This window comes from Phoenix dactylifera, chromosome 8 (genome assembly GCF_009389715.1).
Source record: "Phoenix dactylifera cultivar Barhee BC4 chromosome 8, palm_55x_up_171113_PBpolish2nd_filt_p, whole genome shotgun sequence".
In the NCBI taxonomy this organism is placed as follows: Eukaryota; Viridiplantae; Streptophyta; class Magnoliopsida; order Arecales; family Arecaceae; genus Phoenix; species Phoenix dactylifera.
This window is the reverse complement of record NC_052399.1, coordinates 16,967,396-16,994,214: the sequence shown is the minus strand read 5'-3', so window position 1 is coordinate 16,994,214 and position 26,819 is coordinate 16,967,396. Positions and strand designations below refer to the sequence as shown.

Genomic DNA, 26,819 nt, shown 5'->3' with positions numbered 1-26,819 from the left:
CCAGCTTACGTATATATTAATTCCAGAAGTCCTGTTCCAAGTCCGTTAGTGAGCTCATTCCACAAAGGGAGAATAGTTAGTCCACATGACGTTGGTCATAAACTTCTTTTGGTACGTAGGACGTATTACGTACGTTCCCGGTTCGAAGGTTTCAGCAATGGGAACAGTGAAACCTAGGAGCAGCTTCTCAAACAATTTGGCCACGAAAATCTTCACTCGGTCGTCTTTCATGTCCATCTTTTTAAATGTACCAGCTCTTCTCGGAACGTATCAGTTTTTTTGCAAACTTGTAAGCTGATGGAGTGGAGCAAACCTTCCATTAGATGGAGCCTGGAGGGCATTGTCATCACAAAGGTGATACAACGTGGACGTTGAATTAGCTAGTGAGCTTGCCGAACCTTTTAATCTGTTTCACGTACGTACATGCATGTATACATAAATATTTATGATATTCCTGTCAGAGGTGTTTCTTTCAATTCAGTCTTTTGAAAGGAAAATATCATTATCTCAGTAAAATTAGAAGATTTTCAGAAACATAATAATTTTCGGATTTCAGTATGGCATAACAGTGGTTATTTGCAGCTGCTGGTAACATTTGATAGGTACCAAAACAATATCAAAAATGCCTTTTTTTCTATTGTTTGCTCTTTGGTTGAAGCTTGTCACAGAACAACAAAAGTCAGTTAGCTTCTGAGTTGTGCCATAAAAAAACCCAGCTTTTCACAAGATGCCGATACTATTAAATCAACAATACAATTCATGTTACATGCATGATACAAAACCAAATAAATATTAAAGGTTTTTTTCCTCCTTTTTCTGCACTTTGAGATGTATCTTATTACTATGGGCGTAAGTAATTACAAGCCTTTGATTTTTATCAAATCCGCCTTCTAAATTAATATCAATTATCTGCATCACAAATCACCTTTTGTTCCATGCTGTGTTTTAATTGGAAGTATTCGATACAATTCCAACTTATGCATGTATAAAATTCTATCGGCGCTTTGCTTAAAGAATGATTCAGATTGTAGAACAAGCAAAAAATTTTCTTTTGCATCTTCCACATAAATATCATCAATAGTATTCTTTCACAAGATGTGGACACATGCAAACGAGCTGTGTATATCTAGGTGCTATATATCTTTAGGGCTAGGGCTAGGGTTAGGGTTAGGGTTAGGGTTAGGGTTTTGTGGGTGGTGGTGGGGTGGACCGAGACATGGGGTATTGGTGGAGGCATCCGATTCGGCCATGTCCCCTTCGCTTTCAATAAATTTATTTAACACTGTGGCCGTGTGGGGGGGTGACATGTCACCCCGGCGGGGGCTTTCCAGAGCCACACATCCATGTCACCTATGTATGTATATATATATATACACAAACAGAGGCCATAAATCTCGTTTCCATTCATCCCCCCTTCACTTTCTTTCTTTCTTTCTTTCTCCTCTAAACCCTAGATTGAAACCCATGGTCTCTCTCGCGTTCAGCTCTGCAATTCTGACTAATCCGCCGCAGGATTCCTCGCGGAGCTCGGCTCGCGGGATCCATCGATGAGGAATCTCGCTCCCCGCGGATTTATCGCGATAGGCCGGGCCGGAGATGGCGATGAGCAGTCGGAGAGTAAAGTGACTCCTTTTTTATCTGCATCTGGCTCGATTAGAGGTATTAATTCTTGGATTTCTCGATGATCTTTGCTCGGAGCTACTTTGGTACCGTTTGATTCTATTGGGTGTGTTTTCTGCCGTTTCTGTTGTCCAGCTCGAGATTTGACGTGGTTTCCCCCCATTTTCCGACTGGTTTTCGCATCGAGTTTCCTCCGGAGTCGGCTTTCGCTGCTGTTCTTGGTTGTTTTGTGGTCCGGTTTTAGAATCGGAGAGTTGGACGCTCGAAAGAATGGTTTTTTTCGGTTTTTTTTGTGGGCGAATCTCTATTTGTTTGTTGAGGGGTTTGGGATGCATGATTTTATGGGGTGAAACTTTGCTTCACACATCGCGGTTGCAGCAGAAGTTGGCTTGGATCGGTTATAGCGAGGGGACGATAAGTTTTTCCTCTCGTCTTCCGGATTTCATAAAGCAAGAAGATCGCTCGATAAGCATCGATCGCTGACATGAATTTTTGGGTTTCGGCTTCGCAAGCGTGATCTCATGATTTATAATAATCCTCGAGTGGTGGTTGATGGTTGGCATGATCTTCTTTTACAAAGTGTAATCATCTCTACATAAACCCTAGATTGACGTGATTTTATGCTTCAGTTTGAACGCATAGAGATTGGTTTGGAACACAAGTTATTAAATGTTTCGTATTTCCTTATATTTCATGTCGTAAATGTGGTCATTCGCCAGCAAAATCTTCTATTATTCCTTTCTTTATTTGTTTGTCATCACAGTGCTGTGTGAGTTCGTTATTCTAGCAGTTTCTTGGGTTCTTCTACTACTTCACCATGATGTGTGGGCTTGTCGTCGTTTTGTATATCTATAGGCTGTATGTAAGCTAGATCTTTTGTTTTCCGCTGCCAATAGGCTAAGAAAGCGAACTTTTTATCCCTCTTGGTATCTTGTTAGATCTTTGTTCTTCCGCGAGACATGCACGGAATTTGTTTTGTTCTCGACTTTGATGCATCCAATTAGAAGATTACAAGTACTAACTTTAGTTTGGTTGCATCATCGAATCATCATCGCATAGAACATCTTTTCTGTTTTCTTCCTCGTGTGAATATGATATCACGATGCTTTAGCTGGCTATAACTTTTTCGCGTTTTCAGAAGACAAATACTTGCTGATGATAACCTTTAATTTCTTTTCCATGTAGGACATGCTTCATAGTGTTAGTATTTTGCTGCTTTTGTGGGATGGAAGCAAGTTCCGTGAAGGAGAGCAATTATAGAGGGGAAAATATTCTTATTCCCCAGTCTAGCCTTTCACAAATAGAACCAAGACTCATTGAGGCAGCTGCAGCTGATGGTGTTCAAGGAACAGAAACTTGTGACCATTTTTCCATTCGGTAAGTCTGTCAATCTCCTATTAATTTCTGTTAGCCCGTGAAGTAATGTGAGCTTTAATTGAGCATCCCTATAGGGTTCATCGAATCTAGGTTGGTCGTACAATGCTTTACAAATACAATATAAATTTTTCGTTGTTAGGATCTGCAGCTGTGATTTGTCCATCCCTATCTTTATGTGCACATATCCATGCGGGTGTGCATGCATGCACTTGTCTTCCAAATTATGTATCCTACCTATACGCAATATGCATATTTATAGATACATATATCTGTTATGTACCAAAAATATATACACATCTATCCCTATCCTTATATATTCACATTATGTATTTTTTTTATCTTTATGTATCTATTCCTATGTTTATCTTTATCTATGCTTATTTATTCCTATCTTTATCCATACATATCCATGCAGGTATGCGTTGATGCACTAGTTTACCACGTTATATATTTCTATGTGTCTACGCACCATAATATATAAACGTGTGTCTATGTTTATGCACGTTCGCTTTTCTGTGTTTACGCATATATGTTCTTGAGTTCGTGTGCTTAATATTACACATTCACATATACATGTAGATATACGCAGATGCTCATTCATATGTACAGACATATCTATGTGCTTGTGTGTATATATGTATGTGCTTTTTTTTTGTGGGGTTGGGGAGGTGGGGGGTGGGGTGGGGTTGGGGGTGGGGGTGGGAGTATGAGTATTGGTGGATGGATGCATTTTTTTTTTTTTGTGCGGTGTGTGCTTGCCAGCATGAGTGGTGGACTGGGAGCATGAGGATTGGTGGATGGATGCATTTTTCTTTTTTCTTTTTGTGCGGCGTGTGCTTGCCATGCATGAGTGGTGGACTAATCAGCCATGTTATATATGGAGGTATGTATGTACGAATATATGTTGGGTGCATTTAATTACATACCTACATATGAATGTAGGTCTTTGATCAAAGGACATGCAAGTCCTATGAAAGAGATTTTTGCAAACCACATAATTTACCTAAATGCCCTTCCTTTTACTCCTATGCACTTTACAGAGACGAGGGCATGTTTGTTGTAAATTTTCCCAGCACATGTATTATGTGTGTATGCGCGCACATGCGGTGCGTACATGTATATGTGGCTCATAAGTTATCAGTTAGCGCTCCATAACTTTGTATCTCTTAAGTCTTTTATCAAGGAAAATATCCTGAAATATCATATGAGAGGATCTTGTTGATTATTTACACAACATTTTACAGTTTTTTGAGTAGTTACTGTTTGAAGGATAGTTGATCGGAGTACTTCAAGAGGCTTTAATATGTTTAAACATTTAATTTTCAAAGTAGCAGCTAAGAAGTCAAATTGTATTTCATTATTTTTCTAATATGCTCTGTCCTGACCACAGAGGATATGTTGCTGAGATTCGTAAGAAAGACCCAAAGATATGTTGTCCATTCCCTATGTTTCATGGTCAAACATCTGATAAACATATCGGCCTCCTTCCTCCTCTTCCTATGACTAAATTTAGACGGTGGAATTGCCAAAACTGTCGGCACAAAGCTATTAATTGTGCTGTAACAAGAGCAAATGAAGCTCCTTCTGATATTCAGAATGCTGAAGTAAAAAGTGGCACTATTTTTCTTGGAAACACCTTCATTACTCATGCCAATGATAAAGAGATGCTTCCAGGCTTTCATCAACTACCTGAAGAGAAAATTGTAGATGGAGGGCTAACTGAAGCTGGTAGTTCTGTTAATGCGCCTAATCGTGAATGTTGCCCAGCAGCAAATTGTGACAAGAGTACAAAGAACTATCTAACAGGCGCAGCCACAGAAGGTTGTCTGCTAGCAACTTGAATTTACATTTCCCCATTTAACTTAATGATTTCATTTTCATGACTTACCTGTTGCTTTTCACAGGTTTGCAGGTAGCCAAAGCTAGCCAAGGTAGCTATGAAGGGATTCAAAATCCATCAAGTGACAAGCTTGCTTATGTTGAGACAAAAGATGAAGCATGCCACATGGGAGGAAGAGGAGAAAGAAATGCCACATCAACAGCAAACACTTTGGAAGCTTTGTATTTTGAGGACATGGTAAATGCTAAATCAAAGGAAACTGAAATACTCAATAAAAGAACCGATTTCAGGATGGTTGCTAGTCCTGCTTGTATTGATAGTATGGTACATGGGGAGAAAGATGAACAATTGGTTAGGGAAATGGGCAAGATGAAACAACAATTTAATAAAGCAACCAGAGAAACTGAAGCACCACTAGAAAAAAATATTGCTGTGCCACAAGTTGATTCTCAAACTGCTGTTGCAGCTCATCTTTCTGAACTGGACTCCAAGGGATTGGATGAAAATGATGATGAAACATCTGACATTAATGTAACTTTGCCTCAAGATACTGTCCAAAGTCGAAATGGTGCCATGGAAGTGGGCTTCTCTGATGGAAATCTGCAACATAAAAAGGCTAGGAAGATTCGTCTGTTAGATGAGATCATGAGAACTAAGGTGTTGGACTCATCTGGTGAGGTTCATATTTCTGATGGTAGTGAAGATGGCAATCAAATTGAGGACAGAATTGTCAGAAGGCCACCTACATCGAGAAGGAAAGATCCAGAACTTGGTCCTGAAATTCATCATGCTTCCCACAAAAAAACCAAAGTAAAGTCATTCAAGGGTAAGAGGAGATTTATAGATTTTGAAAATTTAGATGATGGGTCATCTCTAATGTACTGGATAAAGAAAGCACGTAATGAAGCCAAGACAAAGAGGAGATATAAGCACATTGATGCTGCAGCAGATGCCTCAGCTGAAAATAGGTTAGTCAATAGCCTCAAAGTCTGTGGGGCCAAAGAACACAAGCAAAATGCTATTGGGATGCAAAGGGCAATGCATCAGAGCTGCCTCATGCCCGAACAAGAAAATTTGACTAACAAGGACATTTTTATTGCTGATGGTAAAGCAACCAAACAAGTGCATGCCAAGACAATCCATTCTAAATCGAAAAGAACCATAAAAACTGGGAGGAGCTTGCTTCATTGTCCAAGTACTCGTAGCAACACCAGTGAAAAGGTTACCTTGAGAAAGAAGAGAAAGGAGTATCATATTGACAATGAAGAATCAGGAAAGATGCACTTGCCGAAGGTAAGGATTCCTTTTTCATGTTGTTAATACTCATAGAGTTTACGTTCCTTTATGATGTTTAGTTTTGGACTGATGTTCGTATGCTGTCATCTTTTCTTTTTTCACTTCTATAGTACTCTGTGAGTTTGAACATGGTGATAAGTTCTAGTTTGATGAGGTGTTAAATGTACTGGCTCAAAGACATAGAAGAGTTAACTAGTGGTTAAAAGAGTGAAAAAGGATAACGAGTAGCAACTACTTCATGTTGCTCTGTGTTTTTGTGCTTTGTATGCCTGTGCATCTGTGTTTATCTTGCGTGTGTCATGTGGTTGCTTGTCTCTTTTACTTGTGTTGTTTTTAATGTCTTTCTAAAACAATGATGAGTCCTGAACATCATTAGGATTTTAAATTACTAAATGTTCTACTAGATCCATTTCTCAAAGAAGATCCATAAGAGAACAATGAACACCATGTCTGAGGTGGTGAACTTTGATGGTCAAATAAACTTTAGGTCACAGCTATATGAGAAAAAGATTAACTGGTTGAATTAAGGTATAGTCCTTGTTGGTTAAGGGAAAAGCGATCATATCAAAGTACTTTTCAGGTGGGTCTGTAAAAGGAAAGGATCTTCACAAGGAGCCTTCTGATGAAGGTTTTGACGGATGTAGAAATATTAAAATCAAAAAGCACCATCTAGAGTCCTGAAAATCCCTATATTTACTTTGTCCATATTCACAGCATTAGACGTACGAATTTAAGTTCTTTCTTATGATATAACATAATTCTAGTTCAATGGCTTAAATATTAATAGTAAGTTCTGCACCAACTGAAACTGCAACTGGAGTTGAGATTTTTTTTTTTTTTTTTTTGAATTTTGAGGTAGCTCCTTCTGAGCTTGGTTGGTTCTTGACTGATGATTACCATAATTGTCATGAAACTCAGCGGTATATGGTTTGCAATTATAATATGCATGCACGATGATGTTCATATCTTGACAATTCTATAATCTATAAAGCATGTTCTGTCTTTCTTATGATTAGACAAAATTTGCACATATATATGGCATATTATCTATGGCAGTAGTTGCTGATGTATTTGATCTAGATTTCATTAGACACATGAGATTTAGAATGCCATTGGATTTCAGGGGCAGAAAAAAGTTACAGAAGAGCAAGAAACCGCACGGACATGTGAGCAGGAAGCTTTAGATGACATCCCAATGGACATAGTTGAACTCTTGGCCAAAAATAAACATGACAGACGGCTGATGAATGCTAAGGCTGCTATGGCTGACACACATGATGTATTGGAAAGGACTGAAATCATGGAGGATAATCATGTTCTGGATGTCAATGAAGGCCATGGAGACAAGGTACTTGGTGCACTACATGAGAACCTTTCCCAGCGAAAAACTGTGTGGAATAATACAGGAAATAGTGTTTGGACTGCTGTCAGAAGTGACAAGAATGCTGATGAAAGCATGAAATTATCGGACTATGCTACCAGCCATGGCAGAAAAAATGATTACATAAATCTAAATCAAGAAGAACTTGTTAGTGCCAGTACGGGATCCCTAACACCTTTGCAATGCAGAGGTCATCCTAGTCTTCCTATGACTGATTCAAAGAAAAATTGCCATTTGCAACATCACAGCTGGAACAAAGTGGGGATGCAGACATCAGCATCATGCCATAAAGGTCAGGACATGTTAGGTCAGGATACATTCAGAAATGCCCTGGGTGAGCCATCAATGCTACTAAGCAGAACACCCTTTGGAATAAATACTGAAAAGGTTAGTGCTGATTACAGTCATATGAATATGTTTGGCTATAACACCTTACTTCAAGAAAAACCAATGACAGTTGCACTCAATATTGATCATTCGAAAACAACGGACCAAGCTAAAATTCACATCCAGAATAGGAAAGAGAGTGCTGAATTCTCAGTTCACAACAGAAGCTTCGCAGCAGTGACATCTTTTGCAGAGCTAGGAAATACATCTAATTCAGAAACGGTGAGACCACAAGATCTATATACAAATGAAAGCATACCAGCAATGCATTTGCTCAGGCTGATGGATTCAGCAAAATGGTCAGGCATGTCTCTTCAAGATTTGCCAAATAGAAACCATAAAGGAACCCTTTGGGAGCCTGATCTTTCTTCTACTGGTCAATATGAAAAGGAAATGATTGGCTTAGGACCTATAGGTAAAAGTAATCAGGCCGCACACCCTCCATTGGTAGTTCAACATCCTAATCAAGTTCAGCATCAAGAAATTTCTTGCAAACCTTACCGTCCGCTTCCAAGAGTTGGTGTATATGGGTCTTTGTTGCAGAAGGAAATAACAAGTCCTCCGGACAATTCGGGAACTTTCAGAATCGGATGTTCCAGCAAAATGACATCTCTTGAAGCTAGTAGAAAGGGTAATTCTGATCTTTCATACTCTGCAAATAAGGCTGGAGTACTGAATGCCCTGATTTCTATTTCTAGAAATGAGAATTCCGAAAGCCCTTTTTCTGTGGTAAATTCTAATGTGCATCGTGGATGGTATTCTGCAAGGAATGATATAACTGGTGTAGGGATCAGCAGTAAGGGAGCAGCAGTTCAGCCCCTGAATAACCGTTGTGAAAAGGAAATATGTCTTATTAACAGAAATCCTGCTGACTTTACCGTAGTAGATGAGAACAATGAATATATGATAGAGAGTGATAATATATGGCCTAGACCTACAACCCCTACCGTGAACCCACAAAGTATAGTTCATCCTAATGGACAAAGAAGGCAGAAAGTGAGGAGAGTTACTGCTTTAAATGGGAAAATGAGAAGCTGATTTCTTTTCTGTGAGGCAGATCTCAGTGTCAAGCATTCTCCTATCTCCAGGAACTTCTTAAAAGATATTCTGAAGTTCTACAGGTAAAATTCCTGTTTCTGTAAACTTTCACCCTCAAAGTTGTAAGTTGGTTTTAAACTAGAGATTGTCATAAATGGGGTAATTTGATCATCAGGACACTTTGCTGATTCTGGTACGCATGCTGCAGGCTTGACGCTGGAAGGTGCAAGAAGGGACATGGGCGTGGGTGATAATTTGTTGTGTGCTCTGACCTTAAATAAAGTTTTCCAACTTTCAGTGGTTTCTGGCAGCCCAATGACCTTTCTGTCTTGGTTAATGTGCAAAAAATAATAAAACTGGGTGCCATCAGTCAATTTCAAACAGGAAACAATCAACTCTTGTGATCATAAATTGGTTAAGGTAGGGATTGTAAACATGGATCTGTCTGTGTGCTGCTGTTGTACCTAATATATTGGCTCAAAGGTTTTCAAATGTGATCATGACTTCTTTCTTGGGTATATGTATATAAAACAATGCAAGATATGAGAGCAGTCTTCCAGTTCGATTGTCTGCTCAAAGTGTTGGTGAATTTATTGACCTGATTGTTCTGCTTTTTTTATGAGATAATAAGGGAGGAATTTGAGCATTGAGTTGTACTTTAAAAGCAAATGCCATCAGCAACATTTGATCTCTCTCTCCGTCTCCCTCTCTTTAGCACGCACGCACATACATTGAGCATTGGATCTTGATATGTTTTCTGTCCATGGTTTTTAGCATGCTTCAGTTCACCAGTTTATCTGTCCTATAGCTCAGCTTAATGTGTTCGGTTGTCTTGGAGTCACCAAGTTGTCTTCGGTTTCGGAAGTTCATGTCTTATATATCTTTAAAATAGCTTTGGCTGTATACATCCCCTTCAAAATATCCGTGCTGGATGTCAAGTTACAATGCTTGGGTCCGGTTGCATTTGACGATGAGAAATGCTGTAAAGGTGACTCGATTCCAGGTTTTAGCACGGCAGAAGCCGCAGAACCGGACTCGTTTTTTTTTTTTTTTTTGCACGGGCAACTTTAGTCAACCATGCGTGTCCTTTTCCATCCTCTCTGTCTTCCGTCTTGTCGCCCCTCTCTATCCCTCTAGATACGAGCCTCGAAGGACCGGCGCCAAACCCTGTTCGCTCCTTAGGATCCTATCTTTGCTCCAAAAAACGCCTACAAAAATGTAGGAATTTGAGGCAAAAGAGGGAGCGGCTACAAGAGATTATCCATTCAAGCTTTATGAATGTGTTTGTTTTTCATTCAGATTTTCAATCTGGTATGTTGGCAGATGTTGATAGGTTATCCAGAATTCAAGCAGAAGTCATGGAGGGAAAATAGCTGATTTTTATGGACTTTCCTGAAGGAATCAAACAATGGTGAAACAACACCACCTCCTCTAGGATTCGCGATAGCTTGATATAGACAATGAAGACCCAAAATCACAAAAAGCTGAAGCAACCATTTACAACATTTGTTTTTATTGTTGTGAACTCCCCTCATTTTTTTAATCATCACTGAAGGAAATTGCTATTATTTTTCTCAGAATCGGTAGCTCATCATCCTTCTCATATACATATTTGGGATCAAGTTTATGAAATTTTTCGCATGCCTATCCTGTCAGCACAATGCGAAAACACAAAAATAACCAACACACATTACCTTCATCATGAGAAACGTATAGAGAAACCTTTTTCAGTGGTTGTCACATCCATGCTGCCGAACTCATCAATATCGGAATCTGAACCCAAATCCCTGTAATCAGCCCATTCTTCTGGAGAGCTGTCGTCATGCCCATCCTCTGTGGAAGGAACTCTCAACTCGTTTATAGGAACAGGCAGAGGCTCTTCGGCAAAGTATCTGTCTTGGAGCAGCACCATTGCAGAAGCTCTACCAGATGGGTTGTAGCAAAGAAGCCTCCTCACGAGATTAACTTCGGCGGCTGATCGATTTTGAAGGCATGCTTCCAGACCAATTGGGTTTTCAACTTTATTAAAGAAGATCTTATTGTAATCAGGTAACTTAGAGCAACCTGGCCATGTTTCTTCAGTCAAGTCTCCCAAAATGCTAATAATTTTACCAAGCTGATTGATATCTGATGTCCCTGGAAAGAGTGGTGCTAAACTAAGAAGTTCAGCAAAAATGCAGCCTAGCGACCAGAGGTCAATCTCGAGTCCATAACTTGTGGATCCATAGAGTAGTTCTGGGGCTCTGAACCACCGTGTCCCGACACATGAGGTGAGGGCGCCGGATTCATCGTCTTCTTTAACCTCTTCTACCTCATAAGTGTAGGAGCTTTTGAAGGGATCATCTTCCACATCACCTGTACTAGATGTGGCAAGACAAGATGCATCACAATCTTGCTGGCTCATCTCCTTATCGGTGTCCTCCATTGCATATTCTGCCTTGAGGCCCTCCAACTCCCGCAGATACTCATCTTCGTTGATAGGTCCGGGCTGTAGAGAAGCTGGATTTTCAGGTCCATCCGGCCATGGCCGGTTTCCCTCCTCCAGTATTGCAGGCTGCTGTGGTATCCATGCCTCATTCTCGGAACCCGGTTCATGTGGACTGTTGTCTCTGGAGATAAATCTTGTTTCGTGAAGTATCCTTGACTGACAAGCCAAAAATAAAGAAAATTTTCAAAAATTACAAACTAGAAATTCAATCACAAAACCACTTAAAGTACATCCTCTCGTGGTCTAAATGTAGAGCACCTATCCCTAACCCCCCACCCCAACAGATAGGAAAAATTAAAAAGGAAAAACAATAGAAACTATACTAGTGGGATGGGATGCTGAACCACAAATGCATTTACTCTTGGGAGCAGATAGGCATAATGAAATGCAAGTGGGTACATACACTATTATTGTGTGCATCTAAAATCATTACTATATTTCAAGCAAAGTGAGTATTGGATCGCCAAACAACAAAAAGAAAAAAAGGGGGGAATTTATTTGCAACCAAATAAGCGCTTAGTAAATTCAAGTACTATGTCTAGGTCAGTATGATTATCGAAATCATCATTTGCAATCCCTGCTAGGACTCAAGAAAGACAACAATTTTCTAGTTCCATAGGGAACTCAAGAAAAAAGCCCTTCCAGCTAATGAGAAGATGAAGTACCAATGTTCAAAAATATTTTGACTTTTGAGTGTTAACCCTTTCAGAAGCTACCCATTTGAACCCCACTTAAGTCCTTTGTCAAACCGCCAATACCCTTAATCCTATACCCTCCCATCGCACACCTAACTTCTTATATTTATCAAGCATTTGCATCATTCCACAACTGTTTATGACAAGAAAAAATCTACACAACAGTCCAAACATTATTTTTTCACTCATAGTATCAAAATTTGCCAGCCTTTCCACTATCCCTAACTATAATATGCACAAAATATGAACTACATTACCCTTCAGGTATCCATTTTTAATATATTTGAAAGGTCGATGGAGAACCACTTCCCTCCTTTCAAAGCTCACAAATCCATATAGTCACAACTTTAGCTTCCTATCATCCATATAGCCTAGACCTTGGAATCACAACATCTTTTCTTTCTCAAGCTTTTACTATTATACTTCAAAAGTCTAGCCAGATAAGCAGCTAATTGAATCCACCAAGAACTTTAAAAGTACAGAAAAGACAAAAAAAATTGAAAATTACACTAGAAACTCTAAATCTCGCCTAAATGAAAATGAAGAAATGCTACACCTTCTTGATAGTGAACTAATACATCTCTGTTTTTACTCTAACCATGGCGATTGCTTTGCGCCTGATGTGGGTTGTTCATTGTCAACAAACACCATGTCCATGCATTTTTAACTTAGGCCTTAGGACCCTTAACATGCCCACCCCAAGCCCTTGTTTTTCCAAGTGGCTGACGACATAAGAAATGAATAGCTAAAATAAGATTCTGCTTTTAAAGATAACCCTAGCTCCAAGAGCCATCAAGTCAGAACATTCCAAGGCCATATAGCATCGTCACAATCACGAGCAGGAATTAGACTGGCTCAGAGCAGATAAGATAATATCAAGAAAAAAAATGATCTGGTTCCAGAAGGAAAGGACTTCACCTGATCAACTATATTTTAACAATTTCAGTAGTCAGCAACATGTATGGCATGCATAGGTGCCATAAATGGTGACATGGACATGTGTCAGCACAATCATATATACCAATAGGATAAGAGGATATTCCAGAAACCTAGTTCCACAAGCTCAACAGTTTACCCACTAGCTTCTCTGCAACTAGCAGAGCCGAAAAGAATGGTCTTATTGTTCTCCATATAACAGCAAAAACCTCTGATTTGTTGTGCATCAGAGTGGTATAGCTAAAATTTCACTAGTAAATTCAAGGTGAACATGAGAGACCAATCGTATTTCCCATTCCAAACCAAATCAAAGATTTTATCTCCTGTCAAAAGTAATAAAAAGAATAGTTGTAACAACTGTCAGCATCAATTTAATCCATAGTTAGAATCGGGTGGGGAGGTGGGAATTATAAAAACACTTGAAGCAAAAGAAGCGATTAGGAACATGAGTACACCCCCCAGGTTCTGGGAAGCTTCTGAAACAGGGGCATTACCCTTCGATGGCTGAAGATTCCTGCTATTAAGGTTTAGTCATCCATGTCTAACATCACTTATTTTTTCGGAATAATCATGCCGAGTTGAAAACAGTGTATGACAAATGGAACTTGGAACAACCTGATAAAGCATTTGCAACTATTTTCTTTTCTAGTAATAATTTCTCATGTGCTGACTGTTTAAAAGTAATTCTCTGTTTTAGTGGCAAAGAAACACGCTCTTCGCAAGCATGAAATTGTGAAAACCGGCAATTTGAGATAAAGCAAGGAGAACAAAACTCATAAATAGAAATGAACAGAAAGCTTTTATTTTTATCAACCAAGACAAGCACCACATTAATGCATGAAATGGACTGCAAAATTCGTAGAAACAAATTATAACTTCGAGGAACCAAAAGATACCAACTTGGGAGGGAATTCCAGTAGATACCTGGCCGAAATCCGCCACCTTGAGAACCCCATCGGCGGAGATGAGCAGATTGGACGGTTTGAGATCACGGTGGACCACCGAGTTCCGGTGGCACGCGTCGACCCCCCTTAGGATCTGGAGCATCCACTGCTTGACCTCGCCGACCGCGAGGCCGCTGCCCCTCTTGGCGTCGCGGATGACGGAGGCGAGGTCGGTGGGGAGGAACTCCAGGACGAGCACGGCGTCCTCGTCCTCCTGCCAGAAGTACTCGAGGAGGTTGACGACGTTGGCAGAGTCCCGAAGGGTCCGGAGGGCATCGATCTCCCGGAACGAGCTCTGGTAGTCGTGGATCTCCTTGAGGGCCACCACGACGCCGTCTGACCGCCGGAGGCCGCGGTAGACGTCGGCGTACGCGCCGGAGCCGATGCGTTCGAGGATCTCGTACCGCTGGATGATCTCCGACCGGCCGTGGATGCTCCAGCTCCGGGAGGAAGGGGCAGGCGGATCCATAGCGTCGGCGATCGAGAGGCGGCGGCGGAGGAGGAGGAGTAGCAAGGGGTTTCGGCGAGGCTTTCTTGGGTCCGAAGTGGCCGGCGTTCTCTACTATTACGAGCGAGCGGAAGAGGTATGACTTTACGTAAAAGCCCTCAAATTTTAAACCCTCCAACGTTTGGTGGCCAGGAGTTTCCCAATTACGGTCTAGAAAGAGAGAGGGTATTGATGTAAATAACACCGTAATCGATGTGTTTTTATAGTTCTAGTTCCTGTGACGTTACTTTGGATATGGTTTCAAGTTTATGCTGGTGTGGGACCTTTCAGGCTAGGATTTTCCCTACCTTGGTTGAACTTGGGAATTCTAGAAAAGAACATAAACTCACACTCTAATAATGAGATAATTTCTTTTGCTATTTTAGTATTTGCTTCCTAAGAATTTCTGGTTTCCCAAATTTATTTATTTATTTATTTTTGCAAAATTTTTGTTTGAATTCTTGGATAGCATGCGAATAGCGATGCTTGTGTGGGCTTTAGTTAAGGGGTTGTGATTTTGCAGGCTACCTGTTTGATAAAATGGTTAAAAAAAATTGAAGTTTGTTTAAATTGAATGCTAAACTGCGGATGCATGAGTTAAGATTCAAAAGAGCACTAGAAATATTTGATGAAATGGCTTTCTTGAAAATGTGATCATATCTAATAGAGCTAGTTCAAAGGAACTGTAGTTGTAGTTTGTGAACTTCTTTGTGGCTTGGAACTTCCAACCAAGCACCTTTTGGTTGTGGTTTTATAGCTTGAAGATTCTCCATAAACTCTCTTTATAGTTCCTTTGTATGAGATAATAGAATGAAGCTAGTGGATAACTGATATTCTTTTACTAACTTGTTCCATATGGTCTAATGCCATGGAAAGCCCAGACTATATGGTTTTTATGGTTTTCGACCTACCATAGTGGTCTTTGAGGCAGGCTTTTTTGCAATGGAAAGTGAAGAAGAAGTGAAGAAGGCTGAGACTATGGAGGATCAGGCAAGGAACATTAGTCATAAGGTTCCGTGCACCAAATGTGGGAGCCAGTCCCATGCAGACACAGGCAGATATTGCTATTCTTCTCAGAAAGGTATGGCATCTCGTACGTTCTTTTGCTTTCTCTGTTTTTAAGTTGTCCTTGGCATTGAACTTCTGTGTTACTTTTGTATCTTAATGTCGGTAGCATACTTAAAGAGAATGGGGAGATCTTAATAATCTTACTTTGTCTATACTATGAAATTACAGAATGAATTTTGTGACCAGATGCACAAACATGGATTTTTTTTTCCAAAAAAATGATTTGGTACGAATTCAATGATTGTGCTCTACAAACCCTTAAAGTAAAATTAAAAGGGAGAGATTTCTGCTCAAATGGTTAATGACTTCCAAAGAGGATTGGGTTCTCATAGAAACTTAAATATATGGAAATGCAGAGCAGGGGCCTCAGGCATGTGTTGTGAGTAGTTCCTTGAGGCAGTGGAGTTTACATTTAAGAAGACTTGTTTCTTTTAGTGAAACACCCATACGAACTCTCTCATATACAGGGAAGAGGAAACATTCATCAAAGTGGGAGTATGTTTCTCAACTTACATCACTAGTGATTGCAATAATTCTATCTAAAGTAATGATGTGGTCATCCATCAAACACTTTTAAGTCATAGCCTTCCATCAGATGCTCCTTCCCTCTTGAATCAAAGTTATTCATCAAGTATTCCTTACACTCGAACCCATCATACATGTCCCGTTTGCAGAGTATAATTTCATCGTTGAATGTCATCATAGACATTAATCAAATACTTCTCTCAAATTAGAGGTGTGCTGGATGTGTCATGTGGAAGTTCCTCATTGATGGGATCACATCTGTCCACCACATTGTTTTCTTTCCAATTGATCACATGCATCACACAAGCTGTGTATTTTTTCTGGGTTGTTTGCATTGTCACTTTCCATCAGAACTTCAAATTGATCCCTCTTGTCTCAAACTGTCAATCAGATGCAAAGCACCTGCCTAGTGTTATTTCATTTGTCAATGGGTGTTTTCTGGAAACTTGGGCTACAGTTGTGACTTGGTACAGATTCTTAATTACTGTCATAGTTTAAGACGTTTAATCCTTTCTGAAGGTAGACCCTACTATTTCACCTCTGCACAATATCTTAAACTTTATGTATTTGAATCCAGAGCCTATCTTGCTTCATGGAACCCCTGAGGTAACCCCTCTCTCTCACACACACACATTGTTGTCCATGACTTTTGCATCTTTCTCCTTTAGTTTTGTGGTTCTTTTTTCAAAGAACCCCTAGTTGATTATGCTTGCTTTCAGTCTGTCACAAATTGAGACATCTCGAGTCATCCTTTAGCCTTGACGGTCATTTCAAGGGCATCTTTTTCTTTCATGCTACTCTGATGCATCCCTATCATGGAGTGCCCTGCATGACCTGGGCGATGGTGCTGCTGCTCCTGCACATTCCTTTCTCCATTATGAGCACAAATCAAGTTTAAATTTCTGTTACCTTGTCCAGAAACTCATTTTCTTGTTTAAGGTAACCTGGTCTGTTAAAATGCATGCGGTTGTATTTGTTGCAGCCTTAAGGACTAGTAAATTTTAAGGGTTTGTTGATTCTCGTCCGGCAATTTTGGTGCTTTAACATATTTTTAAAACTTAAAATGCTAGAATAAATAGAAATTTTGACATGTTTTCTTCAGATTGTTTTGCACTCCCTCTAGTGAAAGTTTTCTTACATCATGCAGTTGATACAGGATGAGATCGGAACTGGTAAAACTGATAAGGAGATCTATAAAAAGCTAGAGGAGGACTTTGGGGAGACAGGACTGTATGCCCCAAAATTTGCTCTGCAAACTGCTGCATTGTGATTATCACCCATCAGTTCTTCCGAGAAACTGCATCCCTAATTTAAACTTCTGCTTCTAGTAGTCATTCCACTTGAAAAGATACAACTTTTTAGTGATGTATGGCTGAAACATACTAAGTGGTTCTAATAGTTTATCAGAGGCATGTTAACAGCGTGGCAATATATTAGGTTTATGTGCTTTCACCAGCCTCATGCATTACCGTACCATCGAGACTTTGGACAGTGCTCGATGTTCATGGTTATGATTTTTACTCTTGTTCTCTATAATTTCATGTCAGTTCAGCAGTGTTGTAAGATTAGAGCATGTCTACAAACATGCAGATGTTTTGCTGTCATGAATTTTTAACTAACACTATAGGCTGCGTTTACCATCTGCAAAATCTGTGGACGCCAGCTGATTGAGAACTGAGAATAAGAAGACACTAATCTACGTTTCAAATTGGAAATTTTGTCTGATGCATATCTATGATTGTTGATGTTAGATTCTCCCCTGAAAGAAAAATAATGATGATAGAAGTTCGAAGTTACATGTTATGCAGGCTTTGGTGGCATTCAATACCAGGAGAGTTGTTGATATTTAATTGGTCTCCAGACTTGCATCATATATTTTTTGATCAAAGAGGGGTCAAAAAAAAAGAAATACGCTGACACCCCTTGTGTGGATGAATCATGGACAGCTCCTTGGTGCCGGGGCAGCAGCCGGCGGATGGGCTTAGCAGAGGCACGGCGCTGAACCTTGTGAGAGGCGTTTCCCCCAGGAGAAGCAAAAGAAGCTCAACCTTCTTACAGAAGGTGGTGGGGTTGACGAAACACAGCTGGATTTGTATATTTATTTTAAAATTCAGACAGCCTAGATTTCAATTGATTGTTTTGCTTTCTAAGCGTAGTATCTACCAGCTACTATTTCCTACTGCGATTTTGGGTGACACCCAAAAAGAGTCAACCGATGGCATATGGATTCTAATACCCCGAACAAGGTAATGGGGAATGAATGGAGAGAAAGAGAAGCTTTTCTTAGAGAATTAGCTCTTGAAAGTCAGCAGTCAAAGTAAACTAATGTTGTTGTGTTGTGAAGTGAATCAAGTGATGATCTTTTCCCAGCATTTAAAGTCAAAGATGCCAACCAGCTCCAATGTATTGCGGCGGGACGCGGCTAGATTGGTCAAACTTGAATGCGAAGGCTTGCAGAATCTCAGACGTATCCATCCAATCTGCAGTTCCGTCAAAGCTCCAAGCTCGTTGATCGAATCACCCAACTTGCCGACATGCTCGCAAGCCTGCATTTCGTAGAAAACTACAACCAGCTCATACGCCCTCCAAGTCCAACGCAATCCACAACTACGACTCTTGGAGGGAATGGTGGTTGACTTCGAAGTATATAAATCATACACAATGAGCTGATTGAGGTCAGTGAAAGAAACCATCTTGCGAGCTGCAATGGGTAGACCTCAGCCTAGTAATGCCCAGCCTACAGCCATGGAGCCTGGCTATGGCGGCGAGGCTCGGCATGCTATGGGCTCTCCGGTGCCCTTCCCTCCAACTCCGATGCCAAACAATGATGCTCCGCAGCACCCGCCGATGGCCATGGGTAACACTCCAGCACCATATCCTCCACCAGCTACCATGCCACAGCATCCTCCAGTTGCCACCGGTACCCCGGTGTCATTCCCTCCGGCAGGGCGATGGCCTGCCGCCGCACCCCAACAGATGAATGGTGGTGGCTCCCCGTATCCTTTGAAGGTCGGGAAACCATGGACGTCGGGTCTTTTCGACTGCGACCAGAATTCAACTAATGGTAAGATTGCCCATGAATTGCTGAATTCTGTTTTAACTTTGCATTACAATGTCCACATCTTGATGCATAAAGCATCGCAGATGATTCGCTATTTAGTTTGAGTAATTGTTCAAAGCGTAGTCGTCCACACACCACCACAGCAGCAAAGGTAGAAAACAAGTGGTAGGAATTTATAGGATGGATTGACCAACACTCTCTGCTTATATAAATTCACAGTTAAGCATGCCTGATAACTTGCCTAACCTTTTTGGCCTATGAAACAAGTTGGTCATTTTGTATATAGATTTCTTGTAAGTTTTGTTTATCCCATCTATTGCTGGCGTTTTTTTATTTCAGCTGTGCTGACCGCCTTCTTCCCTTGTGTCACGTTCGGGCAGATTGCTGAGATTTTGGACGAGGGGCAAACCAGTAAGTAAAAGGCAAATAGTTTTCAATTTTCAAGCAAATTAAGCTAAATCTCGGCTCTATTTCTCCATTAATTGTTGGTGCTAGGCAGTGAGATTTATATATATATATATATATATATATTGGGGATTTTTTAAACTATAAGTGGAATACGGATCCGTATAGCTAAAGTTTAGTTGAGTTTTTTTTCCAAAATTTATGGACAAATCTCAGCAGTTCTTGGATGCTATGTTCTCTTGGGTTTTATTTAAAAATGTCAGAATGAAAAAAACAACTCTCTCCTACTGCTAGAAGTGTGAAAAAAAACAAATGAAAATAGTTTACAAACAATTTAAATATCTGACATATTAATTACTTTTAGATTTGAACATATTACCAATATAATACTCAAAATATAGAATAATTGTACCTAAATTCATAAGTTTACAGTTAAAACAAAAAAAAACATTTCGTATATGCACAAAAACTATAGATTGTATCAGTTTTAAGCAACTCACATGGGACTACGACGAAGTATTCAAAGAAGTTCAAGAGTTATCAGAAATTGCTATTTTTGTATTAATCGCCATGTAGAAGGGATAAACGGGTAGAAAAGATATCGGTAATTTGAGAGCGAGGCATGGGGAATGATCTTAGAAATACTAAAATGACCATGTTATCATGCGTTCATGGATTTATTACCATAGGAAAACATGCAGCTACACTCTCACTGAAATATTGGGATGATCTATTAAACTATTGGGAAAAAGAAGAGGTAAACTTCAACTTCAGAGATTTGATCAATGGATCGGAAGACATTCATACCTACAGGAACTTTTTTAGCTAAATTCTCTTATTGCCCTTCGATATCTCGCATTCTTGTAAGACAAAATGATTCATCTTATTAAATCTTTATATGCAAATACAAAATGAAAAACAATTAGAGCATACAAGGAAGAAGGAATCATCTCAACTAAAGTGCACCTAAAATGTAAAAGATTTGCCAACCAACAGGTATGCAAACACACCAGCTAGAATGCAGAGATTGCGCGTTGATGCATCTGCACATAACTTATCAACTTCACCACCTGCCTTGTATACTAGGACTGTTCAGTCTACTGATTTTTATTATATCATCATATATAAAACCTATTACAACAGTGTTGCTTCAAGAACTATCACAGTGATTTCCATGTGTATCTACATGAGCCAAAACTTAGCAACCGCAAGTAAAAAAGCCTTATCCCATCTACTTGGGGTCAAATTTGTTACTCTTTTTGCGCCATTTATGGATCCTGCTTCTCCATTAACTTAAAGTAAAATCTATGTTGCCAGCAAGATTAAAAATTCCTTAGTAGGCATGGATATTATTAAAATATTCGACAACATAATCAGATCATATAGCTACTTATGCTTTCTTTTTCTTTGTTATTCTTCATGACACAATAAATGTTTCGTAGGTTGCACTCTGGGCAGTTTCATGCATGGTTTGCTGTTACCAGTTCTCGCCTGCTCCATCTTGGGCACCAGTTACAGGCAAAAGCTAAGACTCAAATACAACCTGGTCCAGGCTCCAGCAGAGGATTGGAGCGTCCATCTCTTTTGCCCATGCTGTGCCCTTTGCCAGGAATACAGGGAGCTCCAAAACAGAGGAATTGACCCTTCAATAGGTGATCATAACCTTTTTCTTGTGTGAACCATGCATTCACTGGTGATGGCCCAGAAATCTTAATGATCATATTATCTAAGATATCCGGATAAAGGACGGGACCTAGGGCTAACTTCCCCCACTGCCCAGATACATGTTTCAAATAATTTTTTATGCAACAAGGTTGCTAAATGTGCTAATGGTTCTTGTTGGCAGGTTGGATGGGTTACCTTGCTCAGCAACAAGAAGCAAGCATGGTCCCTCCCGCGGTGCACTCCATGAATCAGTGAATCCCAAGAAACATATTCACGAGTTGTTTTTTTAACTTTTCTTGTAATGTGGTTTTTTTTTCCCTTTTCTCAACTTTTATTCTACTCTGCAAGTACTTGTCCATCAGTTGCATTGAGTTGATTTTGTATGTACATTCAAATTCTGTGATAGAAACGACTTTAATTGGTCATTTTCTGTTTAGTATTTTAGTTCTCGATATGTTGCCCTACTACAGATTCTAAATATTCTGAGTTGGAATTTGCCTACTTTGACTGAGTTCATTCTTGTTTCCTGCACCTGTTCTAGTTTAAGTTGTCATCAGAAGTTTAAATACTAGCAATTTTACAAATTTTGTCTAATGTTGAACTCTTGTAACACAGATTACAGTTTATTTGTCTCATTATATCGGTAACTCATCCTTAATTATATATTGCCTCCAAGTTGATCGCATCTCATTCAATCCAATCTCCCACATCTCAGTGTTTTCTAGCCTGTATCTATAATTTTAACTTCCCCTCTCCCACTTGTTTTCATGGAAAGGTTGTAGCTTCTGGTGCATGTTCTCTTAGTCTGAGGGAATTTTCCAGTTATTTTACCTCGAACCTTCAGAAATTATGAGTAGGCACTTTTGGTTTGTGCATCATATGCTCTCGTCCTGTTTTTCTTAGTAAGGACCCACCTTTTGCTTTCTGATCTGAGTCCAGCTTTACCAAAATAAATTTCATTTAACATTCATATACCATCCCGACATGCACATCATGTCATCTTTGTGCCTATAACAATGTCGAACTATTGACCATTGTATTGCATCTCTAATAAAATAACCAGAAAGAACAGGAATCATATAACATATGAAAGTAAAAGATGTTCAGTTCTTACAACAACAACAACAACAACAACAACAAAAGAAGGATTCCTTCCATATAAGCATGGGAGAACAAAAAGTTCCCTCGAGCCACAGATAAAACAAATCGCTTGCCTGCTGTCTCACTAGCACTAAAAGACTGATGGCAATATGTTTCAGCTAACATGGACATTAGCACATGTACTTACAAACAAGACAAAATAAGTAGCTTTCTTGTACTACGCAACACATGCACTACCACACATGAATCTCCTGCAGAAAAGATGTTAACGCACGCGTCATGATAGCAGTGAAAATTTCTACAAGGTTCCTTTAAATTAATGATGTCATTAGGCTGATCATCTTCTGTGCATCATTCTGTTTTATGGTCATTTAGAAAATTTCAAATTTAGAAATTGTCAGTCCCAGGATGAAAGAAAAATTTACATCCTTCCAACTTCAGGAATCAAGGAGATGTGAATAACTGTTTAGTTGAGAGAAAAGCAATGGTTGCTCGATAAAATTTTTCTATTTTCCAATAAAGTCCATCTCAGGATGAAATAGAAAACTGTGAATATTTGTAGTCCTGACTCTAGAAACTGATCATAAGCAAATCAAAGATAACCACAATCAGCTACTTACCTCATTGAGTAACCAGAGTTTCTTCTGGTTTTCTTCTTCGCCATGTCCTTCCTTCGTGGCGGTTGAAGAACCACCTTGATTGCAGTGTCAAAAATAGCCTTGATGTTCTATCCAAACCAAAAATATTTGTCTTTTTTAAAAAAGCATCAATACTGAAATGAGAGGAAAAAATAACAGAAAAATAAAATCTCTCAGACAATGACATTTAGGATACTCAGTTTTTATTACAAAGCAGTGAGGATGGAGATATATATAATTAAATTAATATAAAGAAGCCTAACTACTATTTATATTTAAAACACTCATCTCTGGAAGAACATACCTGTTGCGTCTTTGAGCTGCATTCAACGTATGCTGCTGCACCTATCTGTTTTCTAAGTTCTTCCCCCTACGCAACAATGGTTAGTTGAAATGCTCCATGAATGTTGGTGATTATATGACTAGAACTCTTCCAAGATGACAAACACATGCCACTTACTTGTGCATATGTAATCAAAGATGCACCTGGATGATCAGCAAGATATCCTTTATCTTCACGTAGATCTGAGAATATTTAATAACAGGACACCTATGTTGTTAAAGAATGTTGCCTTCTTAAAATGTGAGCTCATCACTACATCATATAAGCCAAGAATTGTTCAATGCGAAGTGATTACGAACCTAACTTGGTTCCAACTAGAATAGTTGGAACATTGGGTGCAAAGCGACGAAGTTCAGGCATCCACTGATCCACAAAAATAATAAAAAAAGAACATCTATTAGGTGTTGTTTATTTAGTGCATAAGCCAAGAAGCTAAAATTTTTGATAATACAGCATCCTTCATTAGTATGATGATTCTTCATTGCCTTAAAGAAATAATATGAAGGGGAAAAAAAACGGAGAGCTCGATCCTCAATCAACGCTGCATAATTCTGTTAATATAGCATGTCACTTCAAAGCAAACTCACAAGCATCTTCATAGATTACAAGAGCATTGTGGTGACTGATGAAATGAAATGAAAAGAATACATTAATCCATATAATAAAGTATAAACGTGAGAACCCATGCGGATGCATGTTTAGTCCTACATTAGCTAGCCCTTTTTGGGTACGGTCCTGAATTTACAAATGATATCAAAAGACACTCTGCAACACAGGCCCATTTTGTTTGACCACGAGCTGATCGTGGTGTTTGTAATTAGATTTGAATATTTTTGAAATCTTAACCTTGTGAGGAAGCCAGAGTTTAAACGGGGGGAGTATGTGAGAACCTATGTAGCATGTGTTTTAGTCCCATATTGATTATTCACTGTGGAGATCTTGGGTTATTTATACAAAATTTAGGAATCCAAATAATACCTTTCAGCTAATCTTTTTGGGTGCGGTCCTAGTTTGTTACCATAAACATCTGACAGTTCATGATTAGGCATTAAAATGAAATTTTAAGAACACTCTTGTTCAAACAAAATCAGAAACACAGTCAAATCAAAGTTACAGGAAAAGCAGTTTCGAGGATAACTGAGTCAAAGAAAGCACAGGATACACTTAATCAGTCAGCCTTCCCGTTTGACCAGGGAAAGCACTAAAGATCAAAGATCGAGTTGGAGATCCATCACTTTTACACTTTATTTCGAAAAGACGACAAGCCCATTTGCCCAAACACCAGAAATCCAATTCCACAGTAGAAAAAGGTGAAAAAAGAGAAACGGCGTCAAAGTGACACTTGGATTAATACGATTAATACCTTCTTAAGAACATTCTCATAGCTTGCCCTGCTGATTAAAGAGAAAGCCAGAATAAATATGTCTGCTCCTCTGTAACTCAGCGGCCTCAATCTGCTGTAATCTTCTTGGCCTGCCAACCAAGACACACCAGAGTGAAGGCATCACAAACTATAAACAAGAAAACAAGGAGGATTAATCCCTTCTTCAAAGAGACTGAATCAATAATCTGAGCACCTGCAGTGTCCCACAGTCCCAAGTTGACAGTCCTCCCATCCACAGCAACGTTAGCACTGAAGTTGTCAAACACAGTGGGAATATAATCCTGCCCACAAGAAAGAAGTGTAAGAGAGTATCTCTTGTAGTAAGAATGATTCATCAGCTATAGTTTTTAAGATGACACCTAAGAAAATAAGAATCTTTAAGATACCATAAATTGGAAGAAAAAGGGGCGATAAAAGAGCAATATACTCTGATGATGATGAAAAAAGATTTTTCTAAGAAAAAATGAAAAACAAGTAACCAAATATTCACTCATCTCAGAAGCCAAACCCAAAGTGGAAGGCAAAATAATAATTACAGAAAAGGAAGTAAGCATGGGATGAACTAAATTTAGAAAATCAAACGCCACTTTTTCAAGGAACAGGATGGGAAGAATTAGTCTAAATTGAAAGGCTAAGAGAAAAAAAAAAGGAGTATATAATGTGCGATATCGATATACATACAGAATACCAAACAAAGAAGAGAAAAATGGTTACCTATATTCATAGTAAAAAAGGAAAAAAAAAAGAAGATAAATTCATTATTCTGCATGAATGGGATTGGGAAGTTAAACATACAGTTGGGAACTTGTTGCTGGTGTAGCAGATGAGCATGCAGGTCTTCCCAACAGCTCCATCTCCAACAGTCACACATTTTATAAACTTTGGGGCACTCATTTCCTTCACCACCCTCGCTAGCTAGCAGAGAAGCAGAGCACAACCATGTTAGAAAAAAATTACAGTCATGAAGCAGCTGTGACAGTGAAGTAGGGAGAGAGAGAAGCAAACTAACCAGGAATTCCCAGAGAGGAGGAAGAAGAAGAAGTCTGGGCGGTTGGACAAGCAGTGAGAGGTGCTGATGTAAATGCTATTTTTGTGGGGTTCAGACAAATATATAACAAGGGAAGGAATCTTCCACACTTTTCTCGCCTCCCATGACTCGTTTCAGAATCCAGCCCTTTTTCTTTTTTTACTTTAGTTTGAAAAAACCACTGTAGAGAGAGACGTTGGAGAAGGAGACCCGCTCGCTATAAATGCGGACAGATAAATGCGGCTCTCCCGGCCGCTGAAGGTCACGTGCGCCCGTGGAACGTCATTAGTGCAATATTCACGTGAACTGCACGTGAGTAGTTTGGCCGTGAAACCCGTGGCCGCCCATAAAGAGAGGGAGTAGCGCGCAACCCAGCATGACGCGTAGCAATCGGGCTCTTCATCTTCTTCTTCTTCTTCTTCTTCTTTTTTTCTTTTCTTTTCTTTTTTTTTTTTTTTGAAAAAGAGAAAGGAAGAGAAAGAGACGAGCCCACCCCATATAGTAGCCCCCACTGGGCAGAAATGACCGTGTATTGGACATCCTGGCTGGTTTTACTCATACCCTCCCCACTCGTGGGTCCGGCTCGTTATCCCTCTAGGCTCTGGCACGGTTACCCTCCGTGTGAGTATATCGCATCTGGCACCACCGAGGCTACCAGCGGACCAATAAGCCCTCTCAGACCCCGTGTTCGAGCAGGGAGCATCCGGTCTCCATAATTTAATCGACATCTACGCGTTTCGAACCTGACACCACTTGGTTAGAAGTAAGGCCCAATTCCATTAAGCTACCACCTCAGTGGCAGCTCTTCCTCATTTGATACCAGATATCATGAGAATTTTTGCAGCTCCTTAAAATAATAAATGGTATCCCCTACGCCAGGCGGAGGATAATATTTATATTAAAAAAAAATTGACTGCAGTGATCGAATAAATTTGAGGCCAGCCTATATGTGGCAATCGATACTAATTTTTCCGGAACATACTCGAGCTCGCAAGAAAATTTATCTTTTACCAGGCCTTTCACGTCTATTAAAAGATAGACAATGAGCGAATTGAGTCATCTTTTATACTGCACATTATTCAGAAAAAAAATTTTGAAAAAAAATCATGAGTT

The 26,819-nt window shown here is 39.6% G+C and overlaps 4 protein-coding genes across 9 annotated transcripts; 2 read left to right on the top strand and 2 right to left on the bottom strand.

Moving 5' to 3' along the window:
• Positions 1-1,391: 1,391 nt before the first annotated feature.
• Positions 1,392-9,517, top strand: LOC103702559 (protein EMBRYONIC FLOWER 1-like). Of its 2 annotated transcripts, none has more exons than XM_039129085.1 (6): positions 1,392-1,659; positions 2,806-2,997; positions 4,388-4,818; positions 4,902-6,130; positions 7,257-9,022; positions 9,115-9,502. In XM_039129085.1, exons 2-5 carry the CDS (start codon positions 2,846-2,848, stop codon positions 8,937-8,939), a joined length of 3,495 nt encoding a protein of 1,164 aa, XP_038985013.1. In that variant the 5' UTR covers positions 1,392-1,659; positions 2,806-2,845; the 3' UTR covers positions 8,940-9,022; positions 9,115-9,502. The 2 variants fall into 2 exon arrangements, with proteins under 2 accessions (XP_038985013.1, XP_008783264.1); XM_008785042.4 differs by having other exon boundaries at positions 1,393-1,659; positions 9,148-9,517.
• A 907-nt stretch (positions 9,518-10,424) lies between these two features.
• On the bottom strand, positions 10,425-14,560 carry LOC103702556 (cyclin-dependent kinase F-1-like). Its single transcript, XM_008785038.4, has 2 exons — positions 13,983-14,560; positions 10,425-11,583 (listed from the first exon to the last, which is right to left on the bottom strand). The coding sequence occupies exons 1-2, from the start codon at positions 14,469-14,471 to the stop codon at positions 10,639-10,641; spliced, it is 1,434 nt and encodes a 477-aa protein (XP_008783260.2). The 5' UTR covers positions 14,472-14,560; the 3' UTR covers positions 10,425-10,638.
• Positions 14,561-14,729: 169 nt separating this feature from the next.
• On the top strand, positions 14,730-21,662 carry LOC103702558 (protein PLANT CADMIUM RESISTANCE 7-like). Of its 4 annotated transcripts, none has more exons than XM_039129087.1 (7): positions 14,733-15,570; positions 17,230-18,143; positions 18,249-18,328; positions 18,427-19,146; positions 19,483-19,554; positions 20,991-21,200; positions 21,395-21,662. In XM_039129087.1, the coding sequence occupies exons 4-7, from the start codon at positions 18,789-18,791 to the stop codon at positions 21,466-21,468; spliced, it is 714 nt and encodes a 237-aa protein (XP_038985015.1). In that variant the 5' UTR covers positions 14,733-15,570; positions 17,230-18,143; positions 18,249-18,328; positions 18,427-18,788; the 3' UTR covers positions 21,469-21,662. The 4 variants fall into 4 exon arrangements, 3 of the variants coding, with proteins under 3 accessions (XP_038985015.1, XP_038985014.1, XP_038985016.1); XM_039129086.1 differs by having other exon boundaries at positions 18,239-18,328; XR_005512877.1 differs by having other exon boundaries at positions 14,730-15,570; positions 17,230-19,146; positions 20,991-21,279.
• A 599-nt stretch (positions 21,663-22,261) lies between these two features.
• Positions 22,262-25,860, bottom strand: LOC103702555 (rac-like GTP-binding protein 2). Of its 2 annotated transcripts, none has more exons than XM_008785037.3 (9): positions 25,689-25,860; positions 25,475-25,594; positions 24,873-24,960; positions 24,659-24,768; positions 23,595-23,658; positions 23,413-23,477; positions 23,257-23,322; positions 22,935-23,041; positions 22,262-22,565 (listed from the first exon to the last, which is right to left on the bottom strand). In XM_008785037.3, exons 2-9 carry the CDS (start codon positions 25,571-25,573, stop codon positions 22,532-22,534), a joined length of 633 nt encoding a protein of 210 aa, XP_008783259.1. In that variant the 5' UTR covers positions 25,574-25,594; positions 25,689-25,860; the 3' UTR covers positions 22,262-22,531. The 2 variants fall into 2 exon arrangements, with proteins under 2 accessions (XP_008783259.1, XP_026658612.1); XM_026802811.2 differs by having other exon boundaries at positions 25,475-25,590; positions 25,689-25,828.
• Between the last annotated feature and the right edge of the window lie 959 nt (positions 25,861-26,819).